Source organism: Amblyomma maculatum, chromosome 6 (genome assembly GCF_055883805.1).
Source record: "Amblyomma maculatum isolate TAMU_Amacu chromosome 6, ASM5588380v1, whole genome shotgun sequence".
Lineage (NCBI taxonomy): Eukaryota > Metazoa > Arthropoda > Arachnida > Ixodida > Ixodidae > Amblyomma > Amblyomma maculatum.
The window spans coordinates 96,353,480-96,369,103 of NC_139349.1; the positions used below are offsets into that span (position 1 = coordinate 96,353,480).

Sequence of the window (15,624 nt, forward strand, 5' to 3'; positions counted from 1 at the left end):
CGAGTCCAGGGATGGCCGTTTATGACCTCCAAGAGCACCATGCGTGGGGCTGTGATCTTGAAGGCAATAAGTCGTTGGTGGTAGATTTTATTGCCGCCGCTAAATGACGCGACACGCGAGTGCGCGGGCGATTTAAACACACTTCTGCGGTGGGTGATTCGATTGTTTGAAAAATTGCGTTGTTGGTGTTTTTTTTTCCGGCTCCTTTAGCATTTTTTGCCGTTTTAATGCAAAAAAACTGCTTCGTTATAACCAGTCTAGCGTCAAATTTTGAAATTTTTCTTTCATTATACAGAAAGAACTCTCGTAGAAATAAGCCATAGACCAATCAAACTTTGATTTTAGTTTGTTTTATCCGATAATTCGCTATATCCGTGTTCGTTATAGCGATGTTCGACTGTAGTGGCGATTTCCACTGGTCGATAAGAGCTAGTCGCCCGTACCGGAACAGAGTGACCTAAACCCTTACAGAGCAAATCGGCCTCAGTCGAGCAGCGAATTATACACAGAGCATGGTGGAAGTAATGCTGAACCGGTCGCTAAAGTTGGTCGCATCCCAGCTCCAAACTGTGTTGCGATTGATTAATAAGCGGGGTCGCGGCCCTCTGCAACTTGCTTTGGCACACTTTTGATGCATTAGACGTTTTTCCATAGATTTTTCTCAATATACATGCGGGAAAAAAAAAATGCGAATGCCTAGTGTCTTCTACCGATATTTCTGAAACCATTGAAAACAGTTGAAGAAACCCCGCAACTTCTGGAAATAATGATGACTCTGACTGGAACTTCCGGTGAGATCCATCTCTGGTCGGCAGATCATGTGAGAGGGCTTCAAGTTGTTTCAAAGGACCTGCCTTGGATGGACCATCCCAGAGCAAGAAAACCTGCTCCAGCGCAACCAGTGGAAATCGCCATTGGTTAGAACTTCCGGTTGAATTTGAGTGGCTTTTTGAGGTCATACTGTTTCTGAATTCATATGTCATGAGTGATGGTTTGGTAACTTTTTTTTTATGCTTTTGCTTGCGAATCAAATGCGTCTGTTTCGAATCATTTCAATGTTTCCTCATCATGCTGATGTGACTCAGGATGATTCCGGCATTTTGGGAGATGGCTTCCAATTGCGAGAGGGCATGGATAAGGGCTCTCAGTCTCAGCAACAGCAGCAGAAGCAGCAACAGCAGCAGAAGCAACAACAGCAGCATCAGCAGCAGCAGCATCAGCAACAGCAGCAACAGCAGCAACAGCATCAGCAACAGCATCAGCAACAGCAGCAGATGATGTCTAGCATTGTGCAGGGACTCCTGACACAGCAGTCTCCCCTTCATGAAGGTACTTGTAGTTGGTAGCTTTGTTTTTCCTAATAATTTGTTGGCCTGTCTGAAGGCAAAACTGTGGCGACTATTTTTGCTGCTTAGTCTCCTAAATGCACAGAGCTTGCAGGAAAAACAGAACGAACTCTTAGGCTCAAAATGCGTGTCTGTAGTAAAGACAGATCGTACCACATTTGTGCACGTAATGAACCCACCCCCCAAATTTTGTTGTTTGAAAGGTACTCTTTTTTTTCAACTTAGCAACATGCAGTCTTCAGGGTTAATGTTAAGCATGATTGCTTTATTTTAGCATGACCATCTAGACGCAGAAATCATAGCGCAGGAAGAGCGGAGAACGAGGACAACACAGGACAAGCGCTATTTCAACACAGTGTTAATTGCGGAAACAGGAGCATATATATATACACATATACATATACGCATCTTAATCAGTTGAGGGGCAGAAGGAGGGACACAAATAAATTATGACAAGCATGCCACATGCCGTCATCCTAAGAATTCAAGCTCTTTTCTTGAAAGTGCTAGGACAGTTCTATCTAGCAAGGGATGGCAGGCAACATTCTCTTCAGCAACGTTTTTACTCTTTCTCTGAGGGACAACACATCCTCACACTCAACTTAACGGCTTTTTACTTTCTCCTTGACTGAGTGTAACTCCTACTAAGTAGGCAGAAAACTGTGGCCATGTCAAGAATACTGACCTTTTTCTTTTTTTCTTTTTTTTAAAGCAAAATTTTGAAAATTGAATTTGGCATACCCTTATTTTTATCCTTTTCTTTCTTTGTGCCAAAGAAGTCAAAACTCTGTTTACGGGCCACCTCAATATCAAGGCAGGCAACGAACGGTGCGTCATTAGCTTAAAAGGAGAACAATGCAGAGCAAATGACCAAGCCTGTCCAAATGCAAGATAGCACCTTTCATGGTGGCAAAGAGCTGTTTGGTTGGGGCATTCAATGATTATAGCTGGCATCGAGGTTAGATTGAAAAAAAAAAAAAAAAATGGATTGAAAGCAATTTTCGCTTTATGATGGGCATCTATTTTGGTCTGAAAAAATAGGCCAACTGCTGAAGGGGTAAGGTTGCGCTTACAATTGTAGCGTTATCTGCATAGCAGTATGAAACTTTGACTCATGCAGAATAGGTTTGGTTTGGTTTGTGGGGTTTAACGTCCCAAAGCGACTCTAGCTATGAGAGACGCACTCATGCAGAATAATCTATTGAAACAGTTTTGAATGTTTCTCTCCCATGTAATGAACACTTCCCCCAAAGTGATGTCAACTTTTCCAGGGAAATAAGTTCATAATGCAAGTAAATACGTATGGTAGTTTATGACACTTAAGGAACCAGCAAAAATATCTTGTCGATGTTAGAATTCTGTTTCACCCAGAAGGCATTACAGCTTAATTGAATAAGGGGAAAATTAGATTTTTTTTTTTTTTCAGTGGTCATAAAGTTGCTCCATTTATATGCAGGGGACCTTGAAGATTTTTCACAGCAACAACAGTCTCAACAGCAGCAGCAGCAGCATCATCAACAGCATCTTCAGCAGCAGCAGCAACAACAACAACAGGCACAGCACCATCAGCAGATGCAGCAACAGCAGCAACTACAGCAGCAGTTGCAGCAGCAACAGATGCTGATGAAGCAACGGGAGGATGGTTCTGCGGGCCCATCCACCAACCATGGGATGCGCATGGTGTCTCACATGGGAGCCAGGCCACCATTCCAGCAGCTCGAAGGGCAGCACGTCATGCTCCATCCACGATTTCCAGGCAACCCACCGATTCCTCGCTACCTCAGTCGCCAAGGTAGGGCCTGTACCAGTCCAACCCCACTACAGTGAACCATCTTTTTGCCTGTAGAGGCATGGTAATAGTTGTTAGTGTCCCTCTGTAGTAAAGTCGCCCAGACCGGCAAAAATCTTGACTATATCGCAGTCTTTACTAGAGAAGTTGTTGGTGAAGACATGGCCCTGAGATGCTTTCTGGTAATTTAATAGCTACTTATGAAATACAGTCGAACCCGGATATATCGAACTCGAAGGGGATCGCGAAATAGTTCGATATATCGATAATTCGATATACAGAAATCGGCTTGTGACGGCACTTACGATGCGAAAAAACGATACCGTATTTGTCGTGTAATCAGCCCACTCGCATAATGAACCCACCCTCCACTTTTGCTACCGGGAGTTTGAAAAAAAAAAAAAAAAATATGCGTTAAGGCCAGCTCGCTCACGTGCAAGCGACTGAGCGATCTCAGCGACGAGCGGCAGCGACAGAGCGAAAATTTTCAAACTTGTTGGAACTGCATCCCTCTCGCCTCTCGAGCCACCGCGGCAGCTCAAAACAAGGTTTCTGTGTCGCCGCGGCGGCAGAAATCGCGAGCATTTTCGCTTGCATGTCGATAGCGCGCGTCAGTCCGTTTCGGTTGTCTCATCCACAGCTCATTAGCAGCGTGCCAAGATGCTGCGCAGCGATAACGTCGGGGCGCGTTTATCTTTTGATAGCTCTACGGTGGCGGGGAGCGAACTTGGCAGAGTGCCCGTGATGGCTTGATTGCACAAGCCTGGTTTGATTTATCATGCCGCGCTTGGGCGGGCGTCATGATCGCAGAAGCTGACCGCGGGCTTTCGCCGATTCATGCATGCAAGGATAAACGATTAAAAAAATAAATGAAATAAACATCCCCGCAAAAAAGAAAACCCTGCCACTTCTTAACGTCCGCAGCCGCCATATCTTACGCTACGCCGCGCGTACAGCACAACAATAAAAAAAAAAATGACTCTCGGAAAAAAAAAAAAAAGAGAGAGAGAGAGAGCTGCCGCTTCTTAACATCCGCAGGCGCCATAGCCACGTCAGCCGCCGCGCCGCCGCGCTGCCGCACGCAGAGGGTTCGCAACACCCGCTGGAGAAAGCGTCCGACGTCTATTTGAAAACGGGCTGAGCTGGCTTGGCGCATGCGTTGCGCGTGCTGAAGGAGAGAGATAGCTCGGCAAAAGAATGGGCACACCCACGCACATGGCTTGCAAACGTCATGTGTTGGCGCGTGGGAAATGACAACTGCAGATGCGCGCGCCTTTGGGGAATGGGCACAGCGCTGCCCAGACCAGCCGTCGCCGAACTGTCCCCTCTCATTCCTTCCGCGCGTGGCTTGAAAACGTCACGCGGCAAACGGCCAAGGTTGGTGCAATCGTCTTTGGGGAAGGCACATTTTCCAGTGCCTGGTGCAGAGTTCAATATATAAAACGACCGGTGAAATTGAGTTCGATATATGACGCAGCTTTCCTATACTTTTACATGGGATTTTCAAGGGGATATTTCGTGAGTTCGATATAACCAAAATTCGATATATCCGGGTTCGATATAACCGGATTCAACTGTACTTATATTAGTTTATAAAAGAAACACTCAGAAATGCCTTCAATCGTTCTGTTTACATCTCATTGTGCGTTTTTTTTTTTTTTTTTTCCCAGTTTTAGTTGAACCTTGCTACAGTAAATGCGGGTATTATTATGAAATGAAGCTGAAGTCCCAATTCGTTTTACATAGGCGACTGTACATTTTTTTTTTGCTTATAGTAAATACATTTTTAATAAAAATCAGTTATAGTAAGCGTGTTTGGCCACAGCAACATATCTCCCACACAATGTCATCACAGCATGCATGAAATATTTGATTGTGAGGCAAATTTGAATTCTTGTGTGGGAAAAATAAATATGGCATTTTTGTTTTTTGTTTTTAGATGGCTTTAGTACCAGGCTCACTAGGGCCTTGAAACCGTGAAACAAAGAGTGCAAAGCGTAGGGATAAAAAAGTAAAGCAGGCTATGAACATGGAATGAAGGCAATCCGGTTTGTTGAGAAAGTAAGAGAGAGTGAAAGTACAGCGAAAAGTAGGGAAGAGAGCACGTAAAAGATTCAGTGGTGTTTGTTCTCTCTCAGGTGGGGATCCAGTCAGCCAGCACCCACCCGGGCATCCATATCTGCAGCGCACTGGTGGTGTGCACCCTATGATGAGGCCCCCTCCTCCGTACCCTGACCATCTCCGAAAGCCACCGCCTTCGCCTGCCATCTCCCCGAGCCACGGTGGCGGCGCGCAGCCGGAGAGTGGTGGAAGTCCAGACCCATCGCGCACACCGCCATCACTGTCGCGCCCCAGCTCACAACCTGCGCTTCAGTCCCCGGACCCACGATCTTCCCCCATGGAACGCCACTTCTCACCGGGAACACCGTCAAGCTCTTCCAGTCTGCCACAGCGGTCACCGGCAGTACCGGCTGCCATGCAAGATGATGGAAGAGGGGACGGTGAACGGTCTGTCGAAAGCCTGTCTGATCTGCTGTCCCGTGTTTCGAAAACTCCGTCAGAGTCTCCGAGTCCCCGTACGGACGAAGGGCGCCCCTCGATGGGTGAGCCATCACCAGGAAGGGGCTGCACCTCGCAGGACAACAGCGGCCAAACGCCGCCTTTATCCAAACAAGACAGCATACTGCAGTATCTTCGAGCCGGCTCCGTAGGCAGCCCGGCTAGCAATTCAAATTCATCACGTGGCAGCGTAGACAGCTTCGCTGGAATAAGTGGCTCTGCCCAGCCAATGTCCAGTGCTACGGACACAGTTCCACGGGCATCTGAAAGTCCGCAGTACGTGACCACATCAGTCTATCAGGGTGCAGTGGCATCACCTGTTGGAAGCCCAGTGTCATCGGCTTTTGCAAGCCAGGGGCAGACCATAACACTGACGGACACATTTGCGTCCGACAGTAGCGACAGGAGCAGTCCGTCAATGCAGGTCCGTACTCAAATGGTGCGTGTAAGTCAAGGCATGATGGGCCTGCCAACCACATCAGCCAGCTTCACACGAACCACTGCGATGCAACAGCAGCAATTGCAGCAGCTCCAGCAGCAGCCTCGAATGCAGTACATGCAGCAATTGCGCCAGCACCACCTGCAACAGCAGCAACAACAGCAGCAACAACAGCAGCAGCAGCAACAGCATCAGCAGCAGCATCAGCAGCAACAGCAGCATCAGCAGCAGCAGCAGCAGCAGCAGCAGCAGCAGCAACAGCAGCAACAACAACAACAACAACAGCAGCAACAGCAACAGCAACAACAACAACAACAGCAGCAGCAACAACACATGATGCTTCAACAAAGCCAGTATGTGCCGCAGCAGGGAATGCTTGTCCGAAGAATTGTGCAGGGCCCGCGGTCAGCTGTTGCTGGGCCCTTTGGAGACGGCCAGTTTGCTCGTGCGCAGATGTTTAGGGGTGCCGCTCCAGGGAACAATGCAGTCCGTGCCTTTGCCGTGCGACCAGGTGCTGGTGGCAACAACCCTCCCGCAAACGGGAGTGGTGGTTTACCCGGTGGAAGCCCGCACACAGTCGGCGGAGGTCGAGGACCGACACCCGCGAGTCCTCCCAAGAACTCCTCGTCATCAGGCGACGAGGGCGAGGGGGGCACACCATCATCCACGCCATCGCTGCTGCACCGCGCGGGAGAGAGTGGAAGCAGCTCGTTCGGGGGCAGCACGTTTCACGTGGGACCCTCGTCCACCTTGACGTCGTACGAAGCCGAGCAGTTGGCCACAAGCGTGTTTGTGTCGCTGGACTACCCTTCCTCGACAATCACGAGCCCTGATGGCTGCGTATCTTCGGAGGTCTTGCTCAGCTTAGGTGATGGCTCTCCCGACGTGGCAGCAGCCCTGGCAGCTTCGGAGGATGAAGATGCCACGGTGGAACAGTCGCGCGTCGCCCTCGTGGTGGTTGGCGAAGAGGGTGAAGAAGACGGAGCTGAGGACCATGGCATTGCGCAGCGGGAAGAGCCCCTGGATGTCGCCGTTGTTGTGGAGACAGTGGGCACATTGCCAACGCCAGAGTGCGAGGCCAGAGAGGATGGTTCCAGCCCTAGTGGTTCTGAAGGGGGCATGGACATGACATCTCTGTCAGGCTGTGGGGATCTTCATCACCGTGGCACACCTGCAGGGGATCACAATTACTCCAACCTTCCCCCAGAAGCCATAGACAACGATCTTTCGAAGAAATTGACTGATGAAACGCATTTCTTTGACCACATAAACATGGGGATGGATGTCAAGATCGACGACCATATACTCAGTAAGTTGACTGACCTCTACTAAGTGTGCTCTTGTGTGCATCCAAATGTCATGTTTTCACATTATACATATTTTTTGGGTAACCTACCTAGAAGCTCATTCAAAATTACTATCATCAGCACTGTTTTTGTTGTGGTGCAGTACTACAGTCGCTGACCGAATTTTTCGGACCTGCCTAATTATTCGGACTCTGTTTGTTGCGTGCTCCGTAGAGTCAGGGATAACAGCGACTATAATTCCGGGCATTTCTGGCCTTTTTCTCTCGATTGCAGGTCAAAAGCTGTGAAAATTTGCTTCAACATTGCTGCCGTTTTGTTTTCTGCAACCTCAAACCCACGTTGCATGCATCCCGCATATCCACTGTACTCTCGATAGCAGGTGCGATAGCATGTTGGTTTTACTTCATTTGCAATACACCGGGTGTCCCAACTAAACACGACCTCTAATAGAGCTTTGGGTTCCAACTCCAGACGGCATCACTTTTTTTTTTAAACAATGCATGTGGCAGGCGACTTCCACTGCTCCCGCGGAGACATCCACCAAAGGCCATCACTGCCTTTTCTCTTTTCTTTTTCCTTTTATCTTTTTTTTTACCCCGCTTGTGGGAGGGAAAAAAAAACTATGTAAAGTCACACGAGAGCAGCGAGGCTCTGCCCGAACAGATTTGCTGGCGTCCGGCGCCTCTTTATTGTCCCGCACCGATCCTACCATTGCACAGTTTTTCCGCAGAAACAGGTTGACCAGTTTTTCAAGTCGCTCGGTAAATGATGTGATGTTTTTAGTGAAAATTCGTTTTTCGAACTGCTTGTTTTTCCAGACCCTTTTGTGCATATTCGAAAAATTAGTCGGCAACTGTGTGTAAAAGTCTCAAAAAAAAAAAAAGCATTCTGTGTTTTTGTACTTGTGTCCTTTTTACAGCAACAGCTGTTGAAGGCAGTTCTTTAGTGTCAGTGTAACGAGAAGAAGAGACAAGGAGTGAAGAGGCATGGTGCCGTTTGCCACCCCACGGATCTGCAGCACCCTGTGTGCCCATTGGCGTGAACTAGCATTTGCGCTATTCACGCTTCTGTGCGCTGAACTTGCCATCCTGTGGCACAATGTTGGACGCCTTGGTGGATGGCACGTTCAGCTTTACAAACCTCTTTCGCTGGATCGCACAATGCATTGGTGTGTGATAACTGTTCATCGATTTCTTTGTTCTCGGGACCACTAAGATGTGGGCCTGCAGTTGGGATATAATGGTTCCTGTTTTCATTAATCTTTCAATGCTGTGAAATTTGTGCAGAAATACAGAGCACCTGCAGTCTAACTCTCGCCATCTTTCGTTTCTAGGAATTCCTGACGAAAAACCCTGTATTGAAAAGCTAACCAATGAAAGGACCACCCCTCCTCAGGTGACATTTTTTTTCTTTAAATTTTGGCTACTGAGTCTTCAAAGTCTGCATATCTAAGACAGAGGGAGAAAAGCTTTACTGCTTGACCCTAGTCTGGGTGATCGTCTCAAGCCACTGAGTGGAGGCCTATATCGCTCATCATAATATGGTCAACAAGCCGTGGCCACAGTAATGGACGGAATTTAACAGAAAGATAAATCTCAGCTCTCCAAAAGAACAGGGTATGTGGATGGGTAGGCACCAGCGCTTGAGGTAGTGTGGCGACTGTTGGACAGGTTCACTATGTGTGTGTGTGATGTTGGGGTAGGCACCACGTACTGGACAGTGGCGTGGGGTCTGAGAACTTGGATATGTAGTCGTTGTATAGACAAGCGTCAGCCTGTGACGTCAGTGAATATGCGGCGGCATTGGGGATAGGAGTGTCTGGAGATACTATAGGGAAAAGTCCGGGCCGTTTGCATCGGATGTGCGGCGCTTTCTGTGTTTTTGAGCATAATTCCCAATACTGCAGCAAGCTGCAGTAAGGTGGCTGCGCCGCGAAGAAGACAAAAAAATTGCACTTGTTTTAACAAGTTTCTTGTGGTCGGATAGGCTATCACGCAGATCTGTTTATGGCCGAGGAGATTTACCGTATTTACTCTCTCAATGAGCCCACTTTTTTTGAGAAAAATTTACGTCAATTTGCAGGGAAGATTCATTGCGCAAGGGGGGGGGGGGGGACTTGACAGGTTTTATTATTTTCTTTTTTCGTCCGTCTCTCTATCCATCAATCATCGGCGAAAGTATGCGGTCAGCCGCGATCATGATGCCGGTTTTTACCATTGTTCCCTTTGAAATGTGTTTGCTGCTAATATGCGTTTCGAGGATTTTGTGGCTGTGGAGGACGCCCGGAGTGATAAAGCGAATGGGCTGAAAGCCAGGCTTGCACAACCAGAGGAGCCTAGGAAGCCACCGCCAGCACTCCAGTGAAGGGCGCTGGCACACTTCCAAGTTTGCCTCCTCCTTGCCCCCCCTTCCCCTTTCCTACTACTACAGGAGATAACATCGAAAGATACACACCATGGGTTATCACTTCACCACAGTGCCTTGGCTCGCTGCCAATAAATGGGCTGTGGATGCATTAACAACGAGGCCAAGTGTAGGGAAGCAGTGACAACTAACTCTTCTGCCAAATTCTCAGTGGAAAAGGTGGACAGTGGGTACATTATACGAATGAGTTCATTTCGGTTGTAAATACAGTAAAAGCTCGTTAATTCGAACTTCACGGGGCCGGGAAAAAAGTTCGAATTATCTAATGGCCTGAAGAAACCTGACAAAAACCACTTGCATTACAGCGAACCCGATCGCATAATGAATGCCTTTTGTAGGGAACGGTTCTAAAAGTCGGCGTCATAATCGCGGCTGACCGCATACTTTCGTTGACGACTGATGGCTAGAAGGATGATGGACAACTCTCGTAAAAAAAAAAAAAAAAGTTTTTCCCGCGCCCGTTTTATGCCATAACTTTTCATGGGCGTTGGCTGAGACCGCTTATCCGTGTTTTCGAATTACTAGGGTTCGATTAATGAGCATTTAGTGCCGAATTTCGGAAGTTGCGCGGAAGAGAAAGCGGCAGCCGCCGCCACGGTCGCCAACCGCTCCGGTGCCGCCAGCCGCAACGCTGGTCATGGCGCCAATTAGGCTTTACCCACTCTGCCATGGCTTTACATGGTTTCATCTTCTGTCCCCATTTTGGACGTGCTCAGCATCTAACTATGCCGGTCTTTCGCTGAGGTGGTTTTTTTTTTCTTCTTTTTTGGCCACGAGCTGTGCGCCAAGCCACCCAGACGCGGCGGCACGTAGTAGTTCGAATTATCTGTAGGGGAACCGACCCGCGTTCGAATTAATGGACTATTTTGTATTCAGATTTCTATGGAGCTTGGCCGGACCAAGTTGTGTAGTTTGAATATCCGAAAAATCAAATTATCAAGGTTTGAATTAACGAGCTTTCACTGTATTTACTTGCAGCCGTATGGCCACAGGTCGTCACTTGCTGCACGTACAGTGCAAGACACGTCAGTAATAGGCGGGCTGTGCGCCTGCGCGAACTTATCGCGACGCGTAGAGCACGGCAGCAGATGATATCTGCGCGCCATGCGCGAGCGTCACCGCCAAATGTTCGCGGTGCATAGCACGACTGGTGATAGCGACATCGTCGATTTGCTGGTAGCGCACCACTGCTAACTTCAGGTGGGATGTAAAGTGCGACAGGCGTCTGCGAGTACGGCAGCGACTTACGTGCCACATGCCGCTGCAAACTGCTCGCGGAGCATACAGCGGGGCTGGCGATCACTGAGACAGTGGCGTTCGGGCAGTGTGTAGTGTGTAGTGCTGTGTAGTGCTCAAGGCCTGTGGTCTCGTTTTGCTTGTTCATATCATGCATAGTGCCGCAGAAAGTGTTCGGAACATTGTATACAGTGCACTCGTAAATCCCATAATTCGTACCAGCTGGATTCATATCACCGAGATTTTACTCTATGTTCTGAAAGCACCGTCACAGAGGGCTCTGTGGCTCTCCGTGCACACTGTTGGGGTGTTTAGTGATGGTGTTGCAGGATCGGTTCAGTGATTGCTCAAGTTTTAGCTGAGGTCTGATCTGGAAAGCCGGTATATAATGGCTTCCCAGCGGCGGATGTACATTTGAAGCTTTAGCGTTAAAGTCAGCGAAGCTTCCTCTGTGGAGTGTACATCATGGGATAGTATCTCGAGGTGGCCTGCTCTTGTTTCTCAGCGAGCCGAATCCCTATCTAGCTCTATGTTTCAAAATACAGGTAGGATGATGACACTGGGTAGATGGCGCCATGGCAGTGGAAAATCTGGCATTGGTGGGAGGTATTACAGGGACTGTTTAGGCGTTTCTTGTATAGCATAGCACATGCAAAAGTGGGTAGTAGGATCTTAGTAATTTAGCTGTCTTAATTGGAACTGCTGATTTATTTTAATGTAGTACATATAAAAAGCCTGCTCTTAGTTTGAACTTCGCACGAAGGGAAGCCTATGATTACGTTCATGCGCGGCAAACACTGCCGCTGCTTTCTGACTAGCAAACAATGGGCTCATCACCACGGCATTGTGCCCACCTGCTTTTGTGTGCACGTTGACAAGATCTGTACATGACGTCCCTAATGTATATATAGATAACGTGCGCACCTAATGTGTGTAAATTTCTTCTTAGCAGTTAATTTCACTCTACGTTAGGAAAAAAGCAAACACTGGTGTAGTGTGTCATATTTTTATTTGTTTGCTTTCTTTCTGAAATCTCCGCCATGTGTCTCGAACATTCATTTGGGATTTGGATGAAAATAACGAGTTGCGTAAAACAACATGCGCTAGGCATTGCAAGTCGCATTCAAGGCTGTCGTGGGTTCAGTTGCTGAACCCGCTGATTATAATCCTCATTGGTGACAAACTACGTTTTCAGGCTTCGTTTTCAAAGTTAGAGCGAATAGGCATGCCAGCCGCATTTCAGTATGTTACATGTGGGTCTCATTTCTCGAGCTACTACTATCAGTGAAGGGCTGGATGACGACTCGGTAAAGAGTAAAACAAGGTGCAGGACGCTGCCAGCCATGGCACTTGATCGTCGTTGCAATGAGAGATGCTCGTCTGCTGTCGTAACTGTATGCCTTTGGTGGGCACCTTGTTCTGATTGGCAGGTGATGAAAACACCGTCGCCGCCACTTGCCCCGGTCGCCACCAGCGCCATGTCCTTCCCTGCCTCGGTTACTCACACACTGAACTTCACCCTGAGGCAGACGGGGATGCCTCAGACAGTGCGGTTGCCTCATGACGAAGGCCAGCTGGTGGTGCTCCCCGCAAAGGCCGTCGTTCCTGTGGTGCCTCAGGTAAGCAGGTTCAATAGGTCTCAGTTTACAATCTGCTTACAGTCATGGTCACCTTAGGCATCCCCTTTATGACCAAGTAGTATTTCGAGTTCCCTGCACTCAAATTCAGTGGTTCGATTGGACGAAGCGCCACTCCATGAGAATGGGGGAGGGGATCGGGCGACTGCTATTGGCTTGTCGCCACCAAGTGAGCAAGTTTCAGGCCACCTAAAGCGTTGTTTTAATTTAGTGAGAAAGAAAGCAGATTAATTGCAATAATGTAGAACCACTAAATAATTAGCATGTTTAGTGCTGTGAAGCTGCCGTGCGCTTAATATGCAGCTGAGCCGGTTCATACCTTTGTGGCCTGCATTTACTGGTCCATAAAACTTACAGGGTACACAAGTGGAGACTAGTCTGTCTTAGTAACATTGCAGATTGGGTGTTGTCTGTATTGTACAGTAGAATCTAGATGACACGTCCACCTCGCGTCTTGGTCTTGGCTTGGTGATAGCTTATCTAGGGTGAAATGCTTGGGAAATGGGCCTTTGGCCCCGCTTTGGCTAGGCAGAAATGTCTCGTGACATGGTGCTATTTTTCCAAAGTATGTAAAGCCTTTCTTGATGGTCTATTCTCAGTGATACAAACATCTTGGTGTGGTGAAAAATGTCTCTGCGACTGGCAAAATTTATTTAAGACCGCGCATTACTGCTCACAAGTCTTGACGCTCATCGCGCTACTGGCAGTTGCAATACTGACCGGGAACAATGCAAAAGGACTAGTGTCATGTTCGCTTAATTTGCAGTAGAAACAGTGCCGTACAGTTTGACTAGGCCAGACCTTGAAGGGTCACTATCTAACTCGTGCCATCGCTCACTACTGTGGAATCTCGTTGGTACGGTTCTCACGGGCATTGAAAATTGTATTATCCAAACAGGCTCCAAAAGACTGCAAATACATACACACTTGGCACAAAATTTGTTTTTATTAACGCTTCAAAATAATCTGTCACTTCTCTGGACTTTTTGTTTTTCGATGTCCTGCAGCAAGCTTTTTTGAAACTCGTACAAGTGAGTAGCAGTTTCATCACTCATTTCCGCACACCCTACAAAGCCCCGAAGCAACGCGTCCAAAGCGTTAGGTGCACTGTCAGTAGACAACGGCTGACAATCACCGCTGCAGTCTCCGCGTCTTGGTCGTCACCATTCCCATCGCTCTCCTCATCAGCGGTAACATCAGCTGTGATATCTTGAACACTGTGTAATTTGCATGTCGCCAGTTGGTCGTCCGCCGATACAAATTCTTCCGGAGATATGCCTTCATTGAGATCACCGCAATCCGGGATGTCAATTTCGGTGCCATCGTCTTCGTTCTCCAAAGCATCGCCAGGGTCACAAAAAAAGCCACAGTTCGTGAAGCAGCTGACAATTATTTCTGATTTGACACGATCCCTTCACTTAGCCTGAAAATGGATGACGTCAAGAAGGTCTGCCTTGAAGGTTGCGTCTTTCCGGTCGATTTTTGCCCAGAAGCGTTGCACTAATTAGCCACTAAAGTGAAACAACATTTTTTAATACGCCTGCATCAAGGTGTTGCAAGTAACTGGTGTAGTTGGGCGGCAAGGAGACTTTCACATTCTGCAGCCGCGAAATATCGGCAAGGTGCGTGGCACAGTTGTAGAGAAAAATAATGTTACGGTTCTTTGTACGCTTCCGGGCATCCTGATGGGTGAGGAACCCTGTGAAAAAGGATCCGGTCATCCATGCCTTTCTATTCGTCTTGTAAGTGACAGGAAGGCGCGGGTTACGGGAGAAGCAGCGCGGCTTCCAAAACTTTCCAATGACTGTAGGCTTGAGCTTTTGAGTCCCGTCTGCATTGCAGCATGACTACCGTATTTACTTGCGTAATGCTTGCACTCGCATAATGCTTGCACCACCAATATTACCACCGCGAGAGTCGTCTGCTAATAGTAACAAGCAGCATCTTTGGAGTGTTACTGAACCTAGCTGGCCTCGTTGTGTGCATGCGCTACCAGGCGGTGAAAGCGTGCTAGGGTAGATCATTATAAGTTATGCTCGTTTGTGTTTTGTTTTTGTTTTTTACTTCCATGATGCTCGTAGTCATCGCCGTTTTTCGAGGTGTCTCCGTGTCTCGTTGTCACTGTTCCTTCGTTCCGTCCGTATTACTTGCTTTGTTCCACCTTCTACCGTGTTGTTGGTGCCGCATTGCGATGGGGCAGTACGCAAGTTATACAGCTGCTATTAAGCTGAAAGCTTTCGAGTACGCGCTACAGCATAGCAACCGCGCTGCCAGCGGGCACTTCGGCATCGAGTTCTGCACAGTACGCTACTGGAGACGGCGATTGCAGTGTCGACACTAACTCGGGTCAAGTCTCTAATCAAGAGTAGAACTGTATGGTCTGCTGTGAGCATTATACCATGAAACGCGGGGAGCGATGAGGCTGCGTGCGGGAAATAAAGTGCTTTAGCGATTTGTGCTTTTGGCGACCCTGTACTTTTATAACAAGGGAAAGTTCCTCTTGAAAGTAATGTTTTGGTTATATTTACAATAGCTGGCTTTAGAATCCCGATTCACACCTATTTAAATTTGCTTTTAGCGCTCCAAAACATTTGCTCGAAAATTTTTCCCGCATAATTATCACACTCCCACCTTAGCATCAATTTTTCGCGAAAAAAAGCGCGAGCATTATGCGAGTAAATATGTTATACAGTCACTCTTTCTTTGCTTTTTGTGCCTCCTGGACATGTCTCGTTTTCATGCTGAGACTTTTCTTGGGCTGAAGGTTGATGAACAATTCAGTTTGATCTGCATTGAAGACGTCCTTTGGTTCGTATTGTGAAATTATCGCGAGCAGAGCCGAAAGCTGGTTGGAGACCTCACCTTCATCAGCAGACTTCACTTCACC

General features: G+C 47.8%; 1 protein-coding gene across 11 annotated transcripts in view; it reads left to right on the forward strand.

Annotated features, from left to right (window-relative positions):
- The window catches only part of LOC146186354 (uncharacterized), a 196,636-nt gene that overhangs the window by 113,797 nt on the left and 67,215 nt on the right, over window positions 1-15,624 (forward strand). For all 11 annotated transcript variants that reach the window (XM_084607123.1, XM_084607122.1, XM_084607130.1 and 8 more), the window contains 5 exons: window positions 1,086-1,329; window positions 2,803-3,138; window positions 5,274-7,442; window positions 8,774-8,835; window positions 12,531-12,719. In XM_084607123.1, coding sequence (XP_084463249.1) covers window positions 1,086-1,329; window positions 2,803-3,138; window positions 5,274-7,442; window positions 8,774-8,835; window positions 12,531-12,719 — 3,000 coding nt within the window. The remainder of the gene's footprint in view (window positions 1-1,085; window positions 1,330-2,802; window positions 3,139-5,273; window positions 7,443-8,773; window positions 8,836-12,530; window positions 12,720-15,624) is intronic.